The sequence below is a fragment of the Falco biarmicus genome, chromosome 19 (genome assembly GCF_023638135.1).
Source record: "Falco biarmicus isolate bFalBia1 chromosome 19, bFalBia1.pri, whole genome shotgun sequence".
NCBI classification, from domain to species: Eukaryota; Metazoa; Chordata; class Aves; order Falconiformes; family Falconidae; genus Falco; species Falco biarmicus.
The window spans coordinates 5,735,800-5,755,080 of NC_079306.1; the positions used below are offsets into that span (position 1 = coordinate 5,735,800).

Here is a 19,281-nt window from a genome sequence, read left to right on the forward strand (position 1 = left end):
TGACGTTGGCTCGCGCCTCCTTGGTGGCCACGCGGTTGGAGACGCGGCAGACGTAATCCCCAGCGTCAGCGGCAGCGAGGGGCCGCTGGAAGACGAGGGTGTCCCCCTTCACCCGCACGCCAGCGGGCAGCGGGGCGTTCAGCCTGCGGCACGACAGCACCATCAGCCCCCGGCATGCCCGGGCGGGCGGCAGCAGCGCCGCCGCCATCAAAGCCGGGGCTGCCAGTTCCCACGGCTGACGCCCTGCCCCGGCCCTGGCAGGGCCTGCCCGGGCATGGCACCACCTGCCGCGCTCGCCGCCGCGGCGGCCCTCGGCACAGGCACGCCTGGGCAGGGACACGGGTGGGGACGTGGCGGGGGGGGCACGGCAGGGACACGGGCACGCAGGGACACGGGGGCAACATGGCAGGGACATGAGCACAGGCAGGGGGGACACAGCAGGGACATGGGATGTGACCAGGACAGGGGCACAGGCAGGGAACATGGCAGGGGACACTAGCGTGGGCAGGGGAGACACAGCAGGGACATGGGACATGGCAAGGACATAGGCACAGGCAGGGGATGTGGCAGGGGACACACTAGCATGGGCAGGGGGGACACAGCAGGGACACGGGCAGGGCATGCGGCAGGGACATGGGCAGGGGACACAGGAGGGACACGAACATGCTCTGGATGCCTGGCAGGGATAGAGGCACACGGGGACACGGCAGGGACACCAAGTGCATAGGAGGGACAGCAGGGCTGGTGGCCTCACCGTGTCCAGTTGTAGGCGGGCGGGGGGTTGCCATCCCCCAGGCAGGTCAGCGTGGCCCCCTCCATGCCCTCCTGCCACTCCTCCGTGTGCCCCAGCACAGAGGCGTCCGACAGGTCTGGGGACAAGGGGACAGTGAGGGGACAAGCAGGGACAGCTCCCATGGCCTCAGCGCGCTCCCTGGGCCTTTCATCTCCCCAATGTCCCTAAAGTCCTCCATGCAATGTGCCCCACTGCCCTCCATGTCCCCACGCCACCCACAGTCCCCACTCCCCATGCTCTTCATGTCCCCAACACCCTCCACCTCCCCGAGGCCCATTGTGACCTTCAAAGCCCTCCCTGTCCCCAGTGTCCCCGGTGCCCCCCATGATCTCCATGTCTCCAACGCCCCCCATGTCTTCCACATCCCTCAATGTCCCCCATGCCCATTGTCCCCAATGCCCCGTGTCCCCCAACCTTCCGCACGCTCTCCATGTCCCCAACACGCCCACATCCTTCGCCTCTCCCCGCGTCCCCCATTTCCCCCAATGCCCCCCACACCCATCATGTCCCCAACGCCCACTGCATCCCCCATGTCCTCCACATCTTTTAACGCTGCCCATGTCCCCAGTGCCCTCCATGTCCCCAATGCCCCCCCGCATCCCTCGACACCCCCCGTGCCCCGGTGCCGCACAGGCGACGCTGAGGAGGTGGGTGATCCTCTTCTCGTGGCGCAGCCCGGGGTGGGCCACCACGCAGGTCAGGCTCTTGCCATTCATGCTGCGCCCAGGCACCAGGAAGAACTCGCTGGTGACGGAGGCGGAGCGGGCGTGCGCCGAGCGGCGCGTGGCGTTGGTGCCCCGCACCTCCGTCTCCCAGCGCACCGATGGCACTGGGTTGCCCTCCGCCGTGCACGAGGCCGCCAGCGTCCGGCCCTGCCCCTCCTCCAGTGGTGGCCCCGGGTTCAGGATGGGCAGCGGAGGCACTGCAGGCGGCACCGGCGTCAGACCCACACTGGTGACACCAGAGCCACTGGCCCGAAACCCCGTCCCCAGCACAGCCGATGGGCGCCTGGTACTGCAGACCCGCCGTGCCCGTCAGGCATTGCTCACCGCCCCACAGCCATCACCCCACCGCTCTGTACCGCCACCCCCCGCTGCCCCACGCCCATCACCCACCACCCCGTGCCGAACACTGCTTGCCCACTGCCCCATCACCCCATGCCCACCACCCACCGTCCCATGCCTGCTGCCCCTTGCCCACCACCCTGTGCCCATTGCCCACCGCCCCATACCCAGCTCCCCTTGCCCACCAGCCCATCGCCCCATGCCCACCACCCTGCACCCATCACCCATGCCAACCGCCCCTTGCCCACCACACCACTACTGCCCACCACCCATCACCCTGTGCCTGCTGCCCATTGCACACCACCCCATGCCCAGCACCCATACCAACCACCCCTTGCCCGCCACCCCACTGCCCACTCCCCACCACCCTGTGCCTGCTGCCCCTTGCCCACCACCCGTGCCCACCACCCGTGCCCATCACCATTTGTCTGCTGCCCTACAACCATCATCCCATCCTCATCACCCCCCGCCCCATGCCTGCTGCCCCTTGCCCACCACCCCCTCCCCGGGCACTCACCCAGCACCTTGAGGGTGAGCCGCCCCTCAAAGTTGCCCAGGGGGAAGGTGATGAGGTGACACTCGTAATCGCCCTCGTCCCCCTGCACAGCGTTCCTCAGGATGATGGCACCGTCCTCCAGCGCGCCGCCCGCCCGCCGCAGCACCCGCCCAGCGTAGGGCTCCAGCACGTGCTCCCCGTGCTGCTGGTTGAGCACGGCCACCTCGGCGCCCTCCCCCGTCGGGCCCCGCTTCAGCCAGGTCACCTGCACCACCTGCTCCTGCTCCTGCGCCCGGTACCGGCACGGCAGCACCACGTCCTGGCCCAGCACCGCCGTCACGCTGCGCTCCACCTCCACCACCCCGGAGCGGCAGCCTGCGGGCACCCAGGTTGGCACCGTGCGCTCGCTCGGCACACTTGTGCCGCCGCCGCGCGCTCCCCGGGCACACTCGTGCTGGCGCACACTTGTGCTGGCACTCACATCCACGCAGGAACACTTGGGCACACGCTTGCACTCACATCCGTGCAGGAACACTCAGGCACGCTTGTGCACACCTGTGCTGGCACCGACACCCATGCAGGAACACTCCAGCACGCTTGTGCTTGCACACGTCCACACTTGGGCAGGCTTGCACACACTTGTGCTTGCACACACTCACATGTGCTTGAGTGCACTCGTATACATCCAGCCATGCTTGGGGATGCTTCTGCACACTTTGGCACACTCAGAACATGCTTGTGCTTGCACATATCCACACGTTTCTTCAGGCACACTCACACAAGTTTGGGTACCCTTAACCCCACTTACGCACGCTTGCGCTTGCACACACTTGGGTGGACTGACATGCACACAGGCATGCTTGGGCACACTTGCGCACACTCCGGCACGCGTACCCTTGTGCTTCCACATGTCCGTGTGTTTCTCCAGGTGCTCTCACATACACTTGGGGACGCTTGTGCCTGCATGCCTGAGTACACTCACACACTCAGGTACAGTCGCATACGCTTGGGCACGCTCATATAAGCTTGGGTGCACCTGCACACTCGTGCGCACTTGTGTGCTCTGACATTCTCATATACATGCTGATGCACACCGGGGTGCACTTGGGTGTGCTTGCGCATGCTCATGCACACTCAGGCAAGCTTCCGCACACTCATGCACACCTGGATGAGCTCACACACGCTTCAGCACATTTATGCGTGCTCACACACACCTGGACACACTCTGGCACACTTGGGCATGCTCACATGTGCTCATGTCTGCTTAGGCAAGCTTGCACATTTACAGGCATGCTCATGCACACTTGAGCACGCTCCTGCCTGCCAAAGCACACTCGTACACTCTTATGCATGCGTGTACACCTTTGGATGCATTCATGTGTGCTTGGACATGCTCACACACACTCGTGTGCCCATAAGCACCCATGCATGCTTGGGTGTGCTCACGCATGCCCATCATGCTTGAGCACACTTGCACATCCCTGGACACAGTTGTGCACACTCCTGCACGCTCAGGCATGCTTAAACATGCTCATGTATGACGGGGCATCCTTGTGCCAGCAGAGACACGCTCACACACACTTGGGCATGCTCACACGGGCACAGACACACTTGCAGACATACGTGTGCACTTGTGCATGCTCGCACACACACGCTAACATCCACACACGCTTGTGCATGCTCTTACACTCACTCAGGCACCCACAGGCAGGCACATGCACCCCACACTCACCTGTGCTCGGGCACACTTGTGCACGCTTGCACACACCCAGACACACTCAGGGCAGCTCATGCTCGCTCTGACGCGCTCACACGTTCCCGGGCGCGCTCCCGTGTGCTGGCCGCGCGTGCAAGGTGGCGGGTGTCGGGGCGGGGCTGGGGCCCACCCAGCCGCTCGGCGACGCCGGGGGAAGCGGCTGGGCCGGCGCGGCCAGAACAACCGGCTGGCGCGGATGCCGGGCGCTGCCGCGGCTTGCGGAGGGCTCCCGCCCCCGCCGGCCCCGGGGCCTCCCCACCGAGCCCCCCGCCGTGCCCGGCCTAATTACATACCACCACCCCACTCCCCCCCCCCGATTAGTCGCCGGATTAATTAAATAATTGCGGCGCTGCCCGGCCCGTGAGTCACAGCCGCGCTGCTCCTGCCCTGCCTCAGTTTCCCCCTGCGTGGCGACGGGGGGCCGGGGGTCCCGGCGGGGTGGGGGCCGTTGCCGTCGGGGCTGGCGGGTGGCCCCCGCCGCGGGGCGTCCCCGCCCAACCGGGCCGAGCGCGTGGGAACGGAGCCGGGAACCGGCTCAACCGGATCCCGCGGCCCCCACGCCCCGGCCGGGCTCGCGCCCGCGGGATCAGCATCGGGGAGGCGGGGGTCCCGGGGGGCGGGGGTCCCGGGGGCTACACGCCCACGCGTGTGCGCGGCCCCGCGTTGCCCCTTGGCACCTGGGGCTGTGCGCACACACAGACGCACACACAGACACACACGCGTGTGCACGCTTGTGCCCCTCGTGAACGCACGCGCGCGTGTGCAGCCCCCCCAGGACACGCGCATTCACGGACACACACACACACACCCCCCCGCAAAGGGGTCACACGCGCGTCCTTGCCCCACGCGCAGTGCACACGCGTGTGCACGCACACACACCCGGGGGGCCCATAAGCCTGACACCCAGCGATGGGCACGATGCTGCTCCGTGCCCCCGACCCCCCCCGAGGTGGGGGGAGGGGGCAGCACCCCCTGCGGTGACGTCACCCAGCCCGTTCCCACGGCTCCTGCACCACTGGGGAAACTGAGGCACGGCACCGGGGGTGAGGCCGGCAGCTGACACCCCCCCCCCCCCCCGCCCCCTTGGGTGCGGCACCCAGCGCGGCACAGCTCGGTGGGGGGGTGCTAGCCCACCCCCCAAAGCGTGGGAGGGAGCGCGGACCCCCCCAGGCAGCCCGGTGTCCCCGCACTGTCCCCAGTGGGCTGTACCGAGTTCCCACGGTGTCGTGTGTGCGTGTCGCGTGTACCCAGAAGGGTCCCCCGCCTAGCTTCCCCGTGGGGGGGGGGCACGCGGACGTAGAGGTGCGCGCACACGGACACGCACAAGGGTGCACGCACACGCGTGTGCGGCGCCCACGGCGCAACCCCCGGCACGGCGCGACCCCGGCCGGGCACACGGACGCGCACACGGACGCGCAGACACAGGTGCGCGGAGCCACAGGTGCACACGCGAAAGCACACACGTACACACACGCGTGTGCGCACACACACACACGCACACGCACACACACACGCACACACGCGTGTGCGCACACACACACACGCACACACACACGCACACACGCGTGTGCGCACACACACACGCACACACACACACACGCACACACGCGTGTGCGCACACACACACACGCACACACACACACACGCACACACGCGTGTGCGCACACACACACACGCACACACACACACACGCACACACGCGTGTGCGCGCACACACACACACACACACTCCCCCCGCTCCACCAGTGCACACGCGTGTGCGCCCCGCTTCCCGCGGCCCTGCCCGCTCCCCCCGCCCCGGGACTGCCGGTGCCCCCGGCCGCCCCCGCCCCCCCCACCCCCCCCCAGCCCGGAGCAGCTGGGGCCGGTTCCCCACCCCGCGGTCCTGCTCCCCCCCGCCCCGGTCCGCCCGGCCCCTGCCCGGTGCCGGCCGTGCCTTACCGGTAGCGAGGAGGAGAAGGAAGAGGAGGAGGAAGGGCGTCCCGGGCCGCATCCCGCGGGGGGCCATGCGGACACCTGCGGGTCACGGCGCTGCTCGGCCCCCGGCCAGCACCATCCGTGCCGAACCGGGCGGAACCGGGCCGGACCGGGCGGAACCGGGCTGCACCGGGCCGGACCGGGCAGAACTTTGCCGGGCTGCACCGGGCCGCTCCGGGCCGAACCGGGCCGAACCGGGCGGCTCCGGGCCGAGCGCGGCGGAGGGGCCGGTGTTGCAGCGCTCCGAGCCAACACGGGGCGGGGCGGGGCCGGGGGCGGGCGGGGCGGGGCCGGGCGGGGCGGACCGGTCCGGCAGGTCGGGGCAGGGGCGGGGCCGAGGGCGCGGCCTTAAAGTGGCGATGTCAGCGGTGGGGCACACCCCCCGCCCCGCGTCGGGCAGCGGCTCCCGGGTGGCTCCCGGTGACGGCCATCCCCCGCCCCCGTGCCTCCCCGTCACCCTCATGCCCCTCGCGGTCTCCCATTAACCCCTAGACCCCTCCTACTCTGACACCACCCCCCCCCCCCCCCCAGGATGAAACCCCACAAGCATTCCTGTTTCCCCCCAAACCCTGAGCTGGAGGCAGCTGGGAGCTGGCACCGACCCACCCCACCCCCCCCGAAAAATCTGGGGTCCCCAAATCCCACAGGGCATCCCGCGAGGGGGAGCATGGCAGTTTATTGGCACAGCAGGATTCAGGGGGTAGTAAAGGGGACAAAACGGGTGGGGGCAGGAGAGCAGGGGGAGCTCAGCCCTGCAGAGACCCGACACAACTCAGCACAGCAGTGCCCCACACCCCGGCGTGCCCCGACCCGGCTCCTGCGGGGAGGAGGGGGGGTGGCAGCGGGGCCCCCCCAGGTGCCCTCAGGCACCCGCCGCTTCGGAGCTCTCTGGAGACGGGTCCTTGGCAGCAGCACAGAGGTGGAAAAGCCCTGGGGGGAGAGAGAAGGCTGTGGGGCAGCTCAGTGTGGGCCTGGGGGCCCTCCCTGCTGCCCCCCACCCGTGGGTGCCCGTGGTGTGTGGCCAGGCCCGGCCCAGCCCTGCAGAGACCGGGCACAGCTCAGCGCAGCGGTGGCCAGGCCTGGCGGGCACCAGTACCTGCTGAGCCGGTGAGGACGACTGCGACCCAGCCCAGGATGTAGGACCAGGAGAAGCGCCAGGTGGCACGGGTCGGCCCCAGGAGGCTCAGCGTGCCGGCCGTGTACACCGCCAGCCCCAGCAGTGCCAGCAGACCTGCGGGCAGAGGGGACGGGTCGGTGGCACGGGCCAGCCCAGCCTGCGAGGCCCCAGCCGGGCAGGAAGAGACCGGGCACAGCTCAGCGCACCGGTTACTCCCCTGGGGACAGTCCCCGAGGCTCATGTGCCCCAACCCGCTGCCCCCCAGCCTGTCCCCACTTACCAGCCAGGAGCAGGGTGACACCGGCCCCCCGGGCACGCGCCCGCCGGGCACCACTGGCCACAACAGAGAGCCCCAAGGCGAGGCCGGCAGCGGCGGCGAGCACCGAGAGCAGCATCAGCACCCGCGTGGCTTCCCATAAGGCTGGGGGGACACAGGTGTTGGGGACACTTGGGGGGACAGAGGACCCTGGGCGAGTGCATGCCCAGGACACTGCCCCACACCCTGCCCGCAGAGTCCGGGCACAGCTCAGCACAGTGATCCCCCCCCCCCCCCCCATCCCACCCCACAGAGACCGGGCACAGCGCAGCGATGCCTCCCCCTCCTCCCACCCCACAGAGACCAGGCACCGCTCAGCGCACTGATGCCCCCCCATCCCACCCCACACAGACCGGGCACAGCGCACTGATGCCCCCCCATCCCACCCCACAGAGACCGGGCACAGCTCAGCACACTGATGCCCCCCCATCCCACCCCACAGAGACCGGGCACAGCTCAGCGCACTGATGCCCCCCCATCCCACCCCACAGAGACCGGGCACAGCTCAGCGCACTGATGCCCCCCCATCCCACCCCACAGAGACCGGGCACAGCTCAGCACACTGATGCCCCCCCATCCCACCCCACAGAGACCGGGCACAGCTCACCCCAGCCGGTGCCTACCTGGGGTGCTGGGGTGGGGGCGGCAGTGCCCCCCGAGGCAGGTGCGCCACAGCCCGAGGCTGGCGGTGCCACCGGGCGCCCGGCGCTGCAGCCAGAAGTGGGTGGCGGTGGCGGCCAGGAGTAGGGCCAGACCGCTGGCCCCACACAGCAGCCCCCCGCCCGCCGGCATCCCCCTGTGCCGGGGAGGGGCTGTGGGGACTGCTGCCACCTCGGGGGGGGGACCCGGGGGTGGCAGCACCGGGGGACGCAGGGGACAATCATGGGGATATGTCTGGGGGAGGTGGGGGGACCTGGGGGTGGCAGCACCAGGGGGCACAGGGGACAATTGTGGGGACATCTGTGGGAGACATGGGGAAACCTGGGGGTGGCAGCACCAGGGGACACCCATGGGGACATGTCTGGGGAGTGTGGGGGGACCTGAGGGTGGCAGCACCAGGGGATGCAGGGGACACCCATGGGGACATGAAGGGACCCGGAGGCGGCAGCACGAGGCGATGCAAGGGACACCCATGGGGACATCTCTGGGGGATGTGGGGGGAGCCGGGGATGGCACCTCTGGGGACATCAGAGCACTCGTGGGGTGGCACCTTGGGGGACACGGGTGGCTTCTCCAGGGGACACCCAGGGGTGGCACCTCTGGAAGGTGGGTGGGGACACTGGGGACATACACCCCCCCTCCCCGGCACCCACCCCTGGCCACTCACCTGCCTTCAGCACCCGCCAGCTGGGTGTCCCATGGCCTCCTGTCCCTCTGTCCCTCTGGGGTGGGGACAGGGGCCTCTGGGGGGGGGGGGGGGTTCAAGGCCGCGGGTGCACGTGGCACTGCCATTGTTGGGGACACAATGCGGGGAAAGCTCTGGGTGCTGCTGCCACCCAGGTGCTGACACAGCAGAAGTTTGTCCCCGCCAGCGTCAGCCCCCGGGGTGGCACCACGGGGGGGCAAGAGGCACAGCTGGGGTCCCACCCTGGGTCCCCTCCAGCAGCCAGGGGACATCATGGGCAGCACTGGCTGTGCTGGGGACAGGACACTGGGGACACTGGGGAGATAGGGGACAGGGACACTGGGGACAGGACACTAAAGACATGGGGGACATCGGGAACATGGCAGACACTGGGGAGACCAGGGATGGGGACACTGGGGACATGGGGGACACTGGGGTTGGGGGGGACACCAGGGAGAAGGACACTGTGGACATGGGAGACACTGGGGACACCAGGGCAGGGGCACTGGGGACACTGGGGACAGGGCCACTGGAGACACGGGGAGTGTGAGGCCTGGGGGGTGGCGAAGGAGGTGCCAGCTGGGGCTGTCCGCTGGTGCCACCATCTGGGTGGCACACACAGGGGGGCACATGTGCTGCACACAGCGTCCCTGTGCACGCGCTGAGGCACAAACCCTCAGCACCCCCCCCACATGTGTGTGCACACCCCTGCACACATGTGCACACCCTTTGCACACACACCCCATGCACACACAGATGCACGTCCCTGCGCACATGCGTGTGCACACACACACTCACGCCTGTGCCTGTGCGCGCAACCCCCGCAGCCAAACCCACCCCCGCACGCTCACATGCACACTCACAGGCTCACAGGCACACACACACGTGCGCACACGTGTGCACAGGCACACGCGCTCCCCGGCTCACAGGCTGTGGGCCAGCGGCAGCAGCAGGAGGAGGCTGAGGCCAAAGTCGCTGAGGGGGGGGGACCCGGAGCAGGAGGGGCTGCAGCGGGCACCTGTGGAAAGGGGGGGGGTTGCCACTGGGCTGACACCAGGGTGAGGGGCTCCCACCGCCCCGCGGGCGGGTGAGGGGCTCCCGCCATCCCCAACACCAGAGCAAGGGGCTCCCGCTGCCCTGAGAGCGGAATGAGGGGCTCCCACTGTCCCCCCCACCCCAAGGGCAGGGTGAGGGGCTCCCCCCATCCCCAATGCCAGGGTGAGGGGCTCCCCCCTGCCCTAAGACCGGGGTGAGGAGTTCCCGCCGTCCCCCCAGCAGGGTGAGGGGCTCCCCCCGCCCCAAGGCCGAGGTGAGGGGCTCCTCGCGCCCCCCTCTTGCCCCGACGCCAGGGTGAGGGGTTCCCTCCTACTTGAAGGCAGGGTGAGGGGCTCCCTCCGTCCCTCCCCCCCGCCCCGCCGCCAGGGTGAGGGGCTCCCCCCATCCCCAATGCCAGGGTGAGGGGCTCCCCCCTGCCCTAAGACCGGGGTGAGGAGTTCCCGCCGTCCCCCCAGCAGGGTGAGGGGCTCCCCCCGCCCCCCTACCCCGCCGCCAGGGTGAGGGGCTCCCCCCGCCCCAAGGCCGAGGTGAGGGGCTCCCCACGCCCCCCACCCACCCCGATGCCAGGGTGAGGGGTTCCCTTCTACTTGAAGGCAGGGTGAGGGGCTCCCTCCGTCCCTCCCCCCCGCCCCGACGCCAGGGTGAGGGGCTCCCCCCGCGCCCCCCCCCGCCCCGACGCCAGGGTGAGGGGCTCACCGCCGCCCCAAGGCCGAGGTGAGGGGCTCCCCACGCCCCCCACCCGCCCCGATGCCAGGGTGAGGGGTTCCCTTCTACTTGAAGGCAGGGTGAGGGGCTCCCCGCGCCCCCCCCTGCCCCGACGCCAGGGTGAGGGGCTCCCCGCGCCCCCCCCCCGCCCCGACGCCAGGGTGAGGGGCTCCCCCCGCCCCCCCCCGCCCCGACGCCAGGGTGAGGGGCCCCCCGCGCCCCCCCCCCGCCCCGACGCCAGGGTGAGGGGCTCCCCGCGCCCCCCCCCGCCCCGACGCCAGGGTGAGGGGCTCACCGCCGCCCAGCCGCAGCTCCACCTCGCCGCAGGCGCAGTCCCGCTCGCCCACCAGCAGGCAGCTGTAGGTCCCGGCGTCCCCGTCCCGCAGGCGCCGCAGCACCAGCCCCCCCGCGCCCCCCCCGGCCGCCGGCAGCTCGGCGCGCCCGCCGTACCGGGGGTCGCAGCGGGGGCGGCCGCGGGGGCGGCTGCAGACGGCGGCCCCGGCCCCCCCGGGCGCCCCCTCGAAGCGCCAGTGCGTGGCCAGCAGCCGGCCCAGGGGGGCTCCTGCCACCGGGCACCCCAGGGTGACGGCGGCGCCCAGCGTGCCGTTGGCCTGCGCCCGGCCCCGGTGGGGGCTGCGGCACGGCCGGCAGCCCTCGGGGGTGTCCCCGCGGCGGGGGGACGGCGCCGGGGGGCCTGGGGACAAGGAGGGGGGGGGGGGGGGGGTGTCAGTGGCACCGGCACCCGCCCGTGGTGCGGCCAGAGGGGGGACCCGAGGACCGCCACCGTCCCGTGGCCGTGGGGACCCTGCTGCGGGGGCCGGGGACTCGCCGCTGTGGGACCCCCGGGGCCGTTACCGCCACGGCTCGCGGAAGGGACCGAGACAGGGACCGGGACGGGGACACGGGCGTGGGAAGGGACCGGGACCGGGACGGGGACACGGGCGTGGGAAGGGACCGGGACAGGGACACAGGCGTGGAAAGGGAACGGGACGGGGACGGGGACACGGGCGTGGGAAGGGACCGGGACAGGGACACGGGCGTGGAAAGGGACCGGGACGGGGACGGGGACACGGGCGTGGGAAGGGACCGGGACCGGGACGGGGACATCTCTTCCCCCGGCCCCCAGCCCCGCCGTCTCCCGCAGCCCCCCGCTGCTGCCGGTGCCCCGACACCCCTCGGCACCCCCCGGACCCCCGGCACCCCCTGGACTCCCGGCACCTCCCGGCCCGCCCACGCCTCCGGACCCCCGGCACACCCCGGACCCCCCAACACCCCCCGGCATCCCCCGGCACCCCTCCGGACCCCCGGCACGTCCCGGCCCGCCTGCGCCTCCCGGACCCCGGCCCCTCCAGCCCCCTCGGGCCCCCCCAGCACCCCCGGACCCTCCGAGCGGGACCCACCGGGGGGCAGCAGGGCCGAGCCCAGCCCCAGGGGCAGCAGCAGGACCCACATCTCGGGGCGGCGGCTCCGGCGGGGGGGGCGGGGGCGGGACGGGGCAGAGGAGGAGGCGGACGAGGGCGGCACCGGGGGGGGGGGACGACACACGACACAGGACCCCCCCGGGGCGTGGGGCGAACCCGGAGAGACTCTGCCAGCTCCGGCGGGGGGACACAAATAGGGACCCCCCTACTGCCCCAAGAGGGACCAATCCTGCCACGTGGCGGACGGCACCGTCCCGATATCTGCCTCGGTGGCCCCCAAATGCACCCACTGTGCATCCTCCCCTCCCCGAGTCCCTGTGTTGTGTCCCCCCCTTGTCACAGCAGTTCTGGCCTGGGGGGATCACCGTCACCCCCAAGTCCCACCACTGCCCACCCAGAGTGCCCCACACATGCACCAAATCCCCCAGGTCTCAGCCGGGGGAAAGGTGGCTCCTTGCCAGGGGGCAGCTGAACCCCCAAACCATCGTGCCAACCCCCCCAAAAATCCCCCCAGGGCCCAAAGGTGCTGCCCCCCTCAACCGCCTCGGCTTTCCTCCTCTGTCCTTCCCAGGCTGGAGCAGGAAAAGCACACACCCCCCCCCCGCCTCCCCCGGGCCCCCCCGGCAAGGATCTGGTGCCAGCACCCGGCAGATGGGGGGGGACAGGGGGACACCCGATGCTCCCATTCACCACAGGGAAACCACACCTGGAGAATGAGCAATGCCTCAGGCCCTTTACTGGGTGGCTGGGGGGTCCCAGGGGGATCCCCCCATCCCGCACCCCCACCTTTCCTGCCCCCGCCTCAGTCCTCCAGGTTGCGGAAAGCCGTCTGCATCTCCTCATTGAGCTGGGCGAAGGCTGCCGTGATGTTGGCTTCTCCATCCTTCACCGGGTCCTGGGGACATGTGGCACGCGGTGGCATCACCCCCCACCCCCCACCACCGGGGGTCACAGCCCCCCCCTGACACCCACCTTGAACTTCATGGCGCTCAGCTTGTAGAGGATGTCCCCCAGGCTCTCGCGGATGGTGGCCCAGGTGACGCGGCGCTCGCCCGGCGCGGTGGCCTCCACGGCATGCCGTGCCAGCTCATAGAAGGTGACCATGTTGTGCAGCATCCCCACGGTCTTGTAGAAGGGGCAGAACCTGGGGGGTGAGTGGGGGTCAGGGAGGGTCAGGGCTGGGGCTTTGGGGCTGGGGGGCTGGTGGTACCTGTCGTAGGAGGAGTAGCCGTTCTGCTGGAGGAAGTCATCCTTGAGGAGCTTGGCCACCTCCAGCGTCACCTTGTCAGCCTCAGCGAGGGACGCCTGCAGGGGGGCGGGTCCGGGGTGTTCCTATCCCCATTCCCATCCCATTCCATATCCCATATCCCCATCCACTTCCCCATGCCTATCCATTATGTCCCTACCCCCTCCCATCCCGTATCCCCATCCTCATCTCCACCCCCAACAGAATTCCAGCCATATCCCCCATCCCACACCCATCACATCACATCCCCGTCCCATATCCCCATCCCTGTCCCTACAATTCCATCCCAAATCCTCCATCCCATATCCCATACCCCCATCTCATCCCATCCTCATCGCCTATCCTCCATCCCATATCCTCATTCCATCTCCATCCCATATCTCCATCCCACATCCCATATCCCACATCCCATATCCCCATCCCATATCTCCATCCCACATCCCATATCCCCATCCCATCTCCATCCCATATTTCCATCCCACATCCCATATCCCCATCCCATCTCCATCCCACATCCCATATCCCCATCCCATCTCCATCCCACATCCCATATCCCCATCCCACCTCCATCCCACATCCCATATCCCCATCCCATCTCCATCCCATATTTCCATCCCACATCCCATATCCCCATCCCACCTCCATCCCACATCCCCATCCCACGCCTGTCCCGTATCTCCACTCCATCTCCATCCCATAGCTCCATCCAATCTTATCCCATATCCCCCATCCCTGTCCCCTGTCCCAATCCCATATCCCCATCCCACATCCCAGCCTGTCCCCACCCTGGGACACCGCGTCCCACCTTGCCGACCAGCTGGACGATCTCGGCCAGCTCCTCCTCCTCCTGCAGGATCTCCCTGGCGCGGCGGCGCAGGGCAGGGAACTCGGGGTGCAGCCCCTCGTAGTGGGGCTCCAGCGCCCGCAGGTACCGGCTGTAGCTGATCAGCCAGTTGACGGAGGGGAAGTGCTTGCGCTGCGCCAGCTTCTTGTCCAGCCCCCAGAACACCTGGGGGGACACGGGGGGTCAGGGGGGGCCGCGCTGGGATGGGGGGAACCCCAGTGTGCACCAGTCACCTGCACGATGCTCAGCGTGGCCGAGGTGACAGGGTCTGAGAAGTCCCCTCCTGGCGGGGACACGCTGCAGGGGACAGCGAGCGGGGGGCTCAGTGGGGTGCCTAGGCGGGGGTCCCCCCTGCCAGCCCCCCGCACTCACGCGCCAATGATGCTGACACTGCCCTGGCGGGCCGGGGACCCCAGGCACCGCGCTCGCCCCGCGCGCTCGTAGAAGGAGGCCAGACGGGCGCCCAGGTACGCCGGGTAGCCGCTGTCTGTGGGAAGCGTGGCATCACCGGGGGGGGAGCAGAGCCCCTCACCGTGGCCTCAGGGCTGGGAGAGGGGGGAGGGGTTCCTCCCGCCGCACCCTGGCACTGGAGCTCACCCGCCGGCATCTCAGCCAAGCGCCCCGAGATCTCACGCAGCGCCTCGGCCCAGCGGGACGTGGAGTCGGCCATCATGCTGACGTGGTAGCCCATGTCGCGGAAATACTCGGAAAGCGTGATGCCTGCGCCGGCAGCACATGGCTCGCACGCTCGCCGTGCACCCCGGTGAGCTCGTGGCTGCCTGCGCGTGCCCACCTGTGCCACGTGGCCAGGTACACGAGCAGCCTCGCGGCACGCGTGCACATGTGTGCACGCTCACACGTGCCCGTGCACACTCACACGTGCCCGTGCACGCTCACACGTGCCACCAACCCCCTTGCCATGGTGGTCCCCGGCTCACCGGTGTAGATAGAGGCTTCACGGGCAGCCACCGGCATGTTGGAGGTGTTGGCCACCAGCGTCGTGCGCTTCATGATGGTCTCTGTCCTCCCGTCCACCTCCATGGTGAGCTGGGGGCGACACCGCCATCACCACCCAGCCACTGGCCCCGTGTCACCCCAGCACTGTGCCACCCGTCCCCACCTCGGGGAAGTCCCGCAGGACCTCAGACATCTCGTTGCCGCGCTCGCCGCAGCCCACGTAGACGATGACGTCGCTGTTGGAGTACTTGGACAGGGACTGGGAGATGACGGTTTTGCCACAGCCAAAGGCACCCGGGATGGCCGTAGTGCCACCCTGCACGCACCTGGGGATGGGGACGCGTGGGGACAGCTGAGAGCGACAGCTGTGGAGGGGGACGGTCCCTCCCCCTGCCCACTACATCCCCATGGAGGCAGGAGGGACCCCCGTCCCCATCCCTGTCTCTGTCCCTCCTGAGGACTGTCTGCAGTGAGTGTGACTGCACCAGTGTCCCCCCCATCCCCTTTTTCCCCAGCAGGGCTGTCCCCACCCCTGTCCCCAGCCCCAACCCCACCTGTGTTCCCAGCCCTGTGCCAGTCCCCCATCCTTGTCCCTTATTCTCATCTCCAGCCCCATCCCCACTTCCATCCCTGTCCCACATCACCATCCCGTGTCCCCCTCCCTGTCCCAGTCCCCATCTCCAGCTCTACCTCCATCCCTACCCCTGTCCCCAACCCTGTCCCTGTCCCCCTCCCTGTCCCCAGTTCCCCCCTCCAGCTCTATCTCCGTCCCCATCCCTGTCCCCATCCCCTCTCCCTGTCCCCAGTTCCCACCTCCAGCTCTATCTCCGTCCCTGTCCCTGTCCCCATCCTTGTCCCTGTCTCTGTCCCCCACTCCTGCCCCCCACTCCTGCCCGTGTCCCGGTGCCTACGGGAAGAGGGCGTCCAGCACCCGCTGGCCCGTCAGCAGTGGGTGATTTGCTGGCAGCTTCTCGGCCACGGGCCGGGTCTGTCTGACAGGCCAGACCTGTAGCATGCTCAGCCTCTCCGTGCTGCCCTGGAAGTCCAGCTCCAGCACCACATCCTGCGGGACACAAGGGACAGGACAGGCAGCGGTGACAGGGGACACCCACCACCCCGACACCCACCACATGGCACCCACCACCCACCTTACCGAGACCCCGTAGTGCCCGGGGGGCGCGATGTAGGTGACGGTGCCCCGGCTGCGCGGTGGCACCATGATCTTGTGCTGGATGAGTGAGTTCTCAGCCACCGTCCCGTAGATGTCACCGCCGGTGATGTGGCTCCCAACCTGGTGTGGGGCGAGGGTGGCCATGAGGATGCGGGATCCCAGCGGCGGTGCTGGGAGAAGGGGTGTCCCTGCATCCCTGGGATGCACGTGGGGACACGCACCCGGATGTCCTTGCTGGGGACGAAGTCCCAGGAGAGGTGGCGCGGCAGCGCGGGGACGCTGGTGCCCCGCGGGATGTAGATGCTGCGGGTGAGCTGGGCGATGTCCCGCAGCGGGCGCTGGATCCCGTCGAAGATGGAGCCCAGGATGCCGGGCCCCAGCTCCACCGAGAGCGGCTTCCCTGTGCGCAGCACCGGGTCCCCCACCTGCACCCCCGCTGCCCCCCGCGCTCAGGAAAGGCCACCAGCCAGGCGGGGACAGAGACGGGCACCAGAGGGGACAGGGAGGGGACAGGGGGGCCAGGACAGGATGGAGGGACGAGGGAATGGAGGGGACAGCGAGGGGATGGGACATGGCAGGGGACAGAGGGAACAGGACAGAGTAGGGGGCCAGGGAAGGGCCAGGAGGGCTGGGGGGGCCAGGGAGGTGACAGGGGACGATGGCAGGGACAGGGCGGGGGGACCAGAGGGCCAGGGGTAGGTGGGGAGGGGGATGGGAGGGCCAGGGGAGGACAGGAGGTGGCGGGGCCGGGGGAGGCAGTGCTGGCAGGATACAGGTCTCCTCGTACACCTGGAGCGTGGCCATGTCCCCCTCCAGCCGGATGATCTCCCCCACCAGCTCCGCGTGCCCCACACGCACCAGCTCGTACATGGCCGCCCCCGCCATGCGGGTGGCCGTCACCACTGCGGGGACACGTCACCATCATCCCCACCTGGCCCCAACCTCCCCACCGGGGTCCTGGGCCCCTCCCCACAGCCTGCCCCGGGGGTCCTCAATCCCCCCTCCACAGCCTGCCCTTGGAGGTCCCCTGTCCCCTCCCCAGGCCCTGCTTTGGGGACAAGGCGGCTGTTGGGGTCCCCCTGTCCCTGCAGCGGTACCGGGCCCCGAGACTCCATGGACGAAGCCCAGCAGACTCTCCCGCTCGGCCTCCGCCAGCCGTGGTCCCCTGGCCCCCTCCATGGCATCTCCTGCCAGCCCCGGTGTCACCCGCATTATATGGGGCCAGCAGCCGCGGGGAACCGGCCAGGCCTGGCAGCGGGTGACGCTGTGTACAGTCAACAACCCCGCGTCCCCTCCCATCCCCCACCGCGCCCCAGGTGCCACACGCCGGCACGCACCGGCACACACCGACCTCTGCCTCGCTCAGGGTGACAGTGACACCCTCCCTCCCCGGTGCCAACCACCGGGCCACCCCCTTGGCTGCATGCGCTGGGGTCCCTGCCTCCTTGCTGCATCCCCTGTCCTTGCCTTTCAGGTTGTGCCCCCTCTGTGACACCCATCACCCCAGTTCTAGCCTGCTGCAGAGTTTCAGGCGCTGGGGGGTGTGTGTGTGTGTGTTTCTCCTCCCCTGAAGCCCTGCACGAGGCTGTGGCAGCAGCTCCAGCACTGGCTGCGATCCCATGGCTGCTGGCGGGGGGACCAGGGGGTGCCCCCACCCAAGCCAGGCTGGTGGCCCCCACCCCCAGGGAATCAGCACGGAGTATTTTCAGTGGCCAGAGCAAGAAAACAGCAGCCAAGGCCAGCACAAGCCACCACTTGCCCCTGCCCGATGTGCCACTTTCCTCCAGGGAGGGGACCAGTGTCACTGGGTCACCCTGTGGCGAGCCAAGCCGAGGGTCTGGCCCTGTTCTGGCCTCCCCTGGGGCCGCACTCCCCTTTCCTGCCCCCCCACCCCCTCCAGGCCGGAGCCTGGGAAGTAGCAGCCACCCTCGTGCCCATGCTTGGCCCGTGACCAAAGGAAAGAAAAAAGACATTTATTTAACAAAAACATGACACAAGCAACACTAAAGGACAGCGGGGTGAGCAGGGGAGCTAGGAGACCAGGACACCGGCTGAGCTGCCCTTGGCCCCCGCCCCCTCGGCCCCCTCCTTGGGGGGCTGCTTAGGGTCGTCCTCCCCCACCAAGCGAATGTTGTGCTTCTCCCGAAACTCGTTCAGCTCCCGGCCCTTCGCCTGCAGCTGCTGGTTCAGCGTCTCGATGATTTTGCTGATCTGAGGAAAAGCAGGAATGTGCAGGGGGGAAGCGGGGTCAGGAAGAAGCACAGGGAAGGGGCTGGGGGGGCCGGGGGGCCCGGGGCCGCCCCTCACCTGCTCCTTGTTGTTCTCCAGGGCTGGCAGCACCTCCTTGACTGTGCGCTCCACCAAGATGCCGCCCACCATGCGGTAACACTTACGTGTGGGGTCCACCTCCCGCAGCGTCTCGATGACCAGGCTGGGAGGAAGAGGAGAGTGAGGTGGCAAAGGCGCTGGCGGCCCAGACCCCACCCGGCCCCCTCCCCACCCCACCCCACCCCACCTGTGCTCGTTCAGCTCCAGCTCCAGCTCGGCCGCCTTCGAGGCCAGGCCCCGCTGCTCCTGCCGCAGGCGGTTGAACCGGGCCACCACCTGTGCAGACAGGGACGGTGACGGGGCTGGGACCCCCCCCGGTGGCAGTGACACCCCCCTCCCCACTGCAGGGGCCTGCCTGGGACCTCCCTGGTGCCTGGGACCTCCCTGGTACCCGGGAACACCCCCCCGCTGCCAAGGCACTGCCCAAGCCACCCCCCCCAGGCCAGGGGACCCCCCCGCAGCCAAGGCCCTGCCCAGGCCCTCTGGTGCCAGGGATCCCCCACACACCTGCCAGGGCCCTGCCCGGGCGCCCCCCCAGTTCCCAAGGCCCCAGGCCCGGGCCCCCCACCGCTCCCCGGCCCGGACCTGCTCCGCTGTCAGCGCCTTCCCACCAGGCGCTGCCGCCGGCCGCCCCTTCGTGCTGTCCGCCATCTTCCCCCACCTTCCCGCGCCATAGACCCGCCCCTTCC

The 19,281-nt window shown here is 69.5% G+C and overlaps 4 protein-coding genes across 5 annotated transcripts in view; all 4 read right to left on the bottom strand.

The window, feature by feature from the left end:
* NECTIN4 (nectin cell adhesion molecule 4) overlaps nt 1-12,080 on the bottom strand; it is a 15,627-nt gene extending 3,547 nt beyond the window's left edge. Inside the window, exons 1-5 of one of the 2 annotated variants that reach the window (XM_056322142.1) lie at nt 12,026-12,080; nt 2,375-2,728; nt 1,425-1,715; nt 755-869; nt 9-143 (exon numbers count right to left, since the gene is read on the bottom strand). In XM_056322142.1, coding sequence (XP_056178117.1) covers nt 9-143; nt 755-869; nt 1,425-1,715; nt 2,375-2,728; nt 12,026-12,077 — 947 coding nt within the window. In that variant the 5' untranslated portion in view covers nt 12,078-12,080. Of the gene's footprint in view, nt 1-8; nt 144-754; nt 870-1,424; nt 1,716-2,374; nt 2,729-6,050; nt 6,329-12,025 lie in introns of those variants that run through there. The other variant, XM_056322141.1, reaches the window with a different exon arrangement.
* LOC130141285 (lens fiber membrane intrinsic protein-like) lies at nt 6,762-7,672 on the bottom strand. The gene is made up of 3 exons (XM_056322134.1): nt 7,484-7,672; nt 7,183-7,317; nt 6,762-7,016 (listed from the first exon to the last, which is right to left on the bottom strand). Exons 1-3 carry the CDS (start codon nt 7,596-7,598, stop codon nt 6,949-6,951), a joined length of 318 nt encoding a protein of 105 aa, XP_056178109.1. The 5' UTR covers nt 7,599-7,672; the 3' UTR covers nt 6,762-6,948.
* A 699-nt stretch (nt 12,081-12,779) lies between the features above and the next one.
* LOC130141270 (V-type proton ATPase catalytic subunit A-like) lies at nt 12,780-17,452 on the bottom strand. The gene is made up of 14 exons (XM_056322105.1): nt 17,362-17,452; nt 17,038-17,166; nt 16,486-16,700; nt 16,247-16,384; nt 16,005-16,156; nt 15,257-15,419; nt 15,075-15,183; nt 14,734-14,856; nt 14,509-14,623; nt 14,370-14,433; nt 14,098-14,301; nt 13,257-13,351; nt 13,019-13,190; nt 12,780-12,941 (listed from the first exon to the last, which is right to left on the bottom strand). The coding sequence occupies exons 1-14, from the start codon at nt 17,441-17,443 to the stop codon at nt 12,849-12,851; spliced, it is 1,854 nt and encodes a 617-aa protein (XP_056178080.1). The 5' UTR covers nt 17,444-17,452; the 3' UTR covers nt 12,780-12,848.
* A 769-nt stretch (nt 17,453-18,221) lies between these two features.
* PFDN2 (prefoldin subunit 2) lies at nt 18,222-19,276 on the bottom strand. Its single transcript, XM_056322131.1, has 4 exons — nt 19,178-19,276; nt 18,780-18,868; nt 18,572-18,695; nt 18,222-18,475 (listed from the first exon to the last, which is right to left on the bottom strand). The coding sequence occupies exons 1-4, from the start codon at nt 19,241-19,243 to the stop codon at nt 18,296-18,298; spliced, it is 459 nt and encodes a 152-aa protein (XP_056178106.1). The 5' UTR covers nt 19,244-19,276; the 3' UTR covers nt 18,222-18,295.
* Nucleotides 19,277-19,281: the final 5 nt, after the last annotated feature.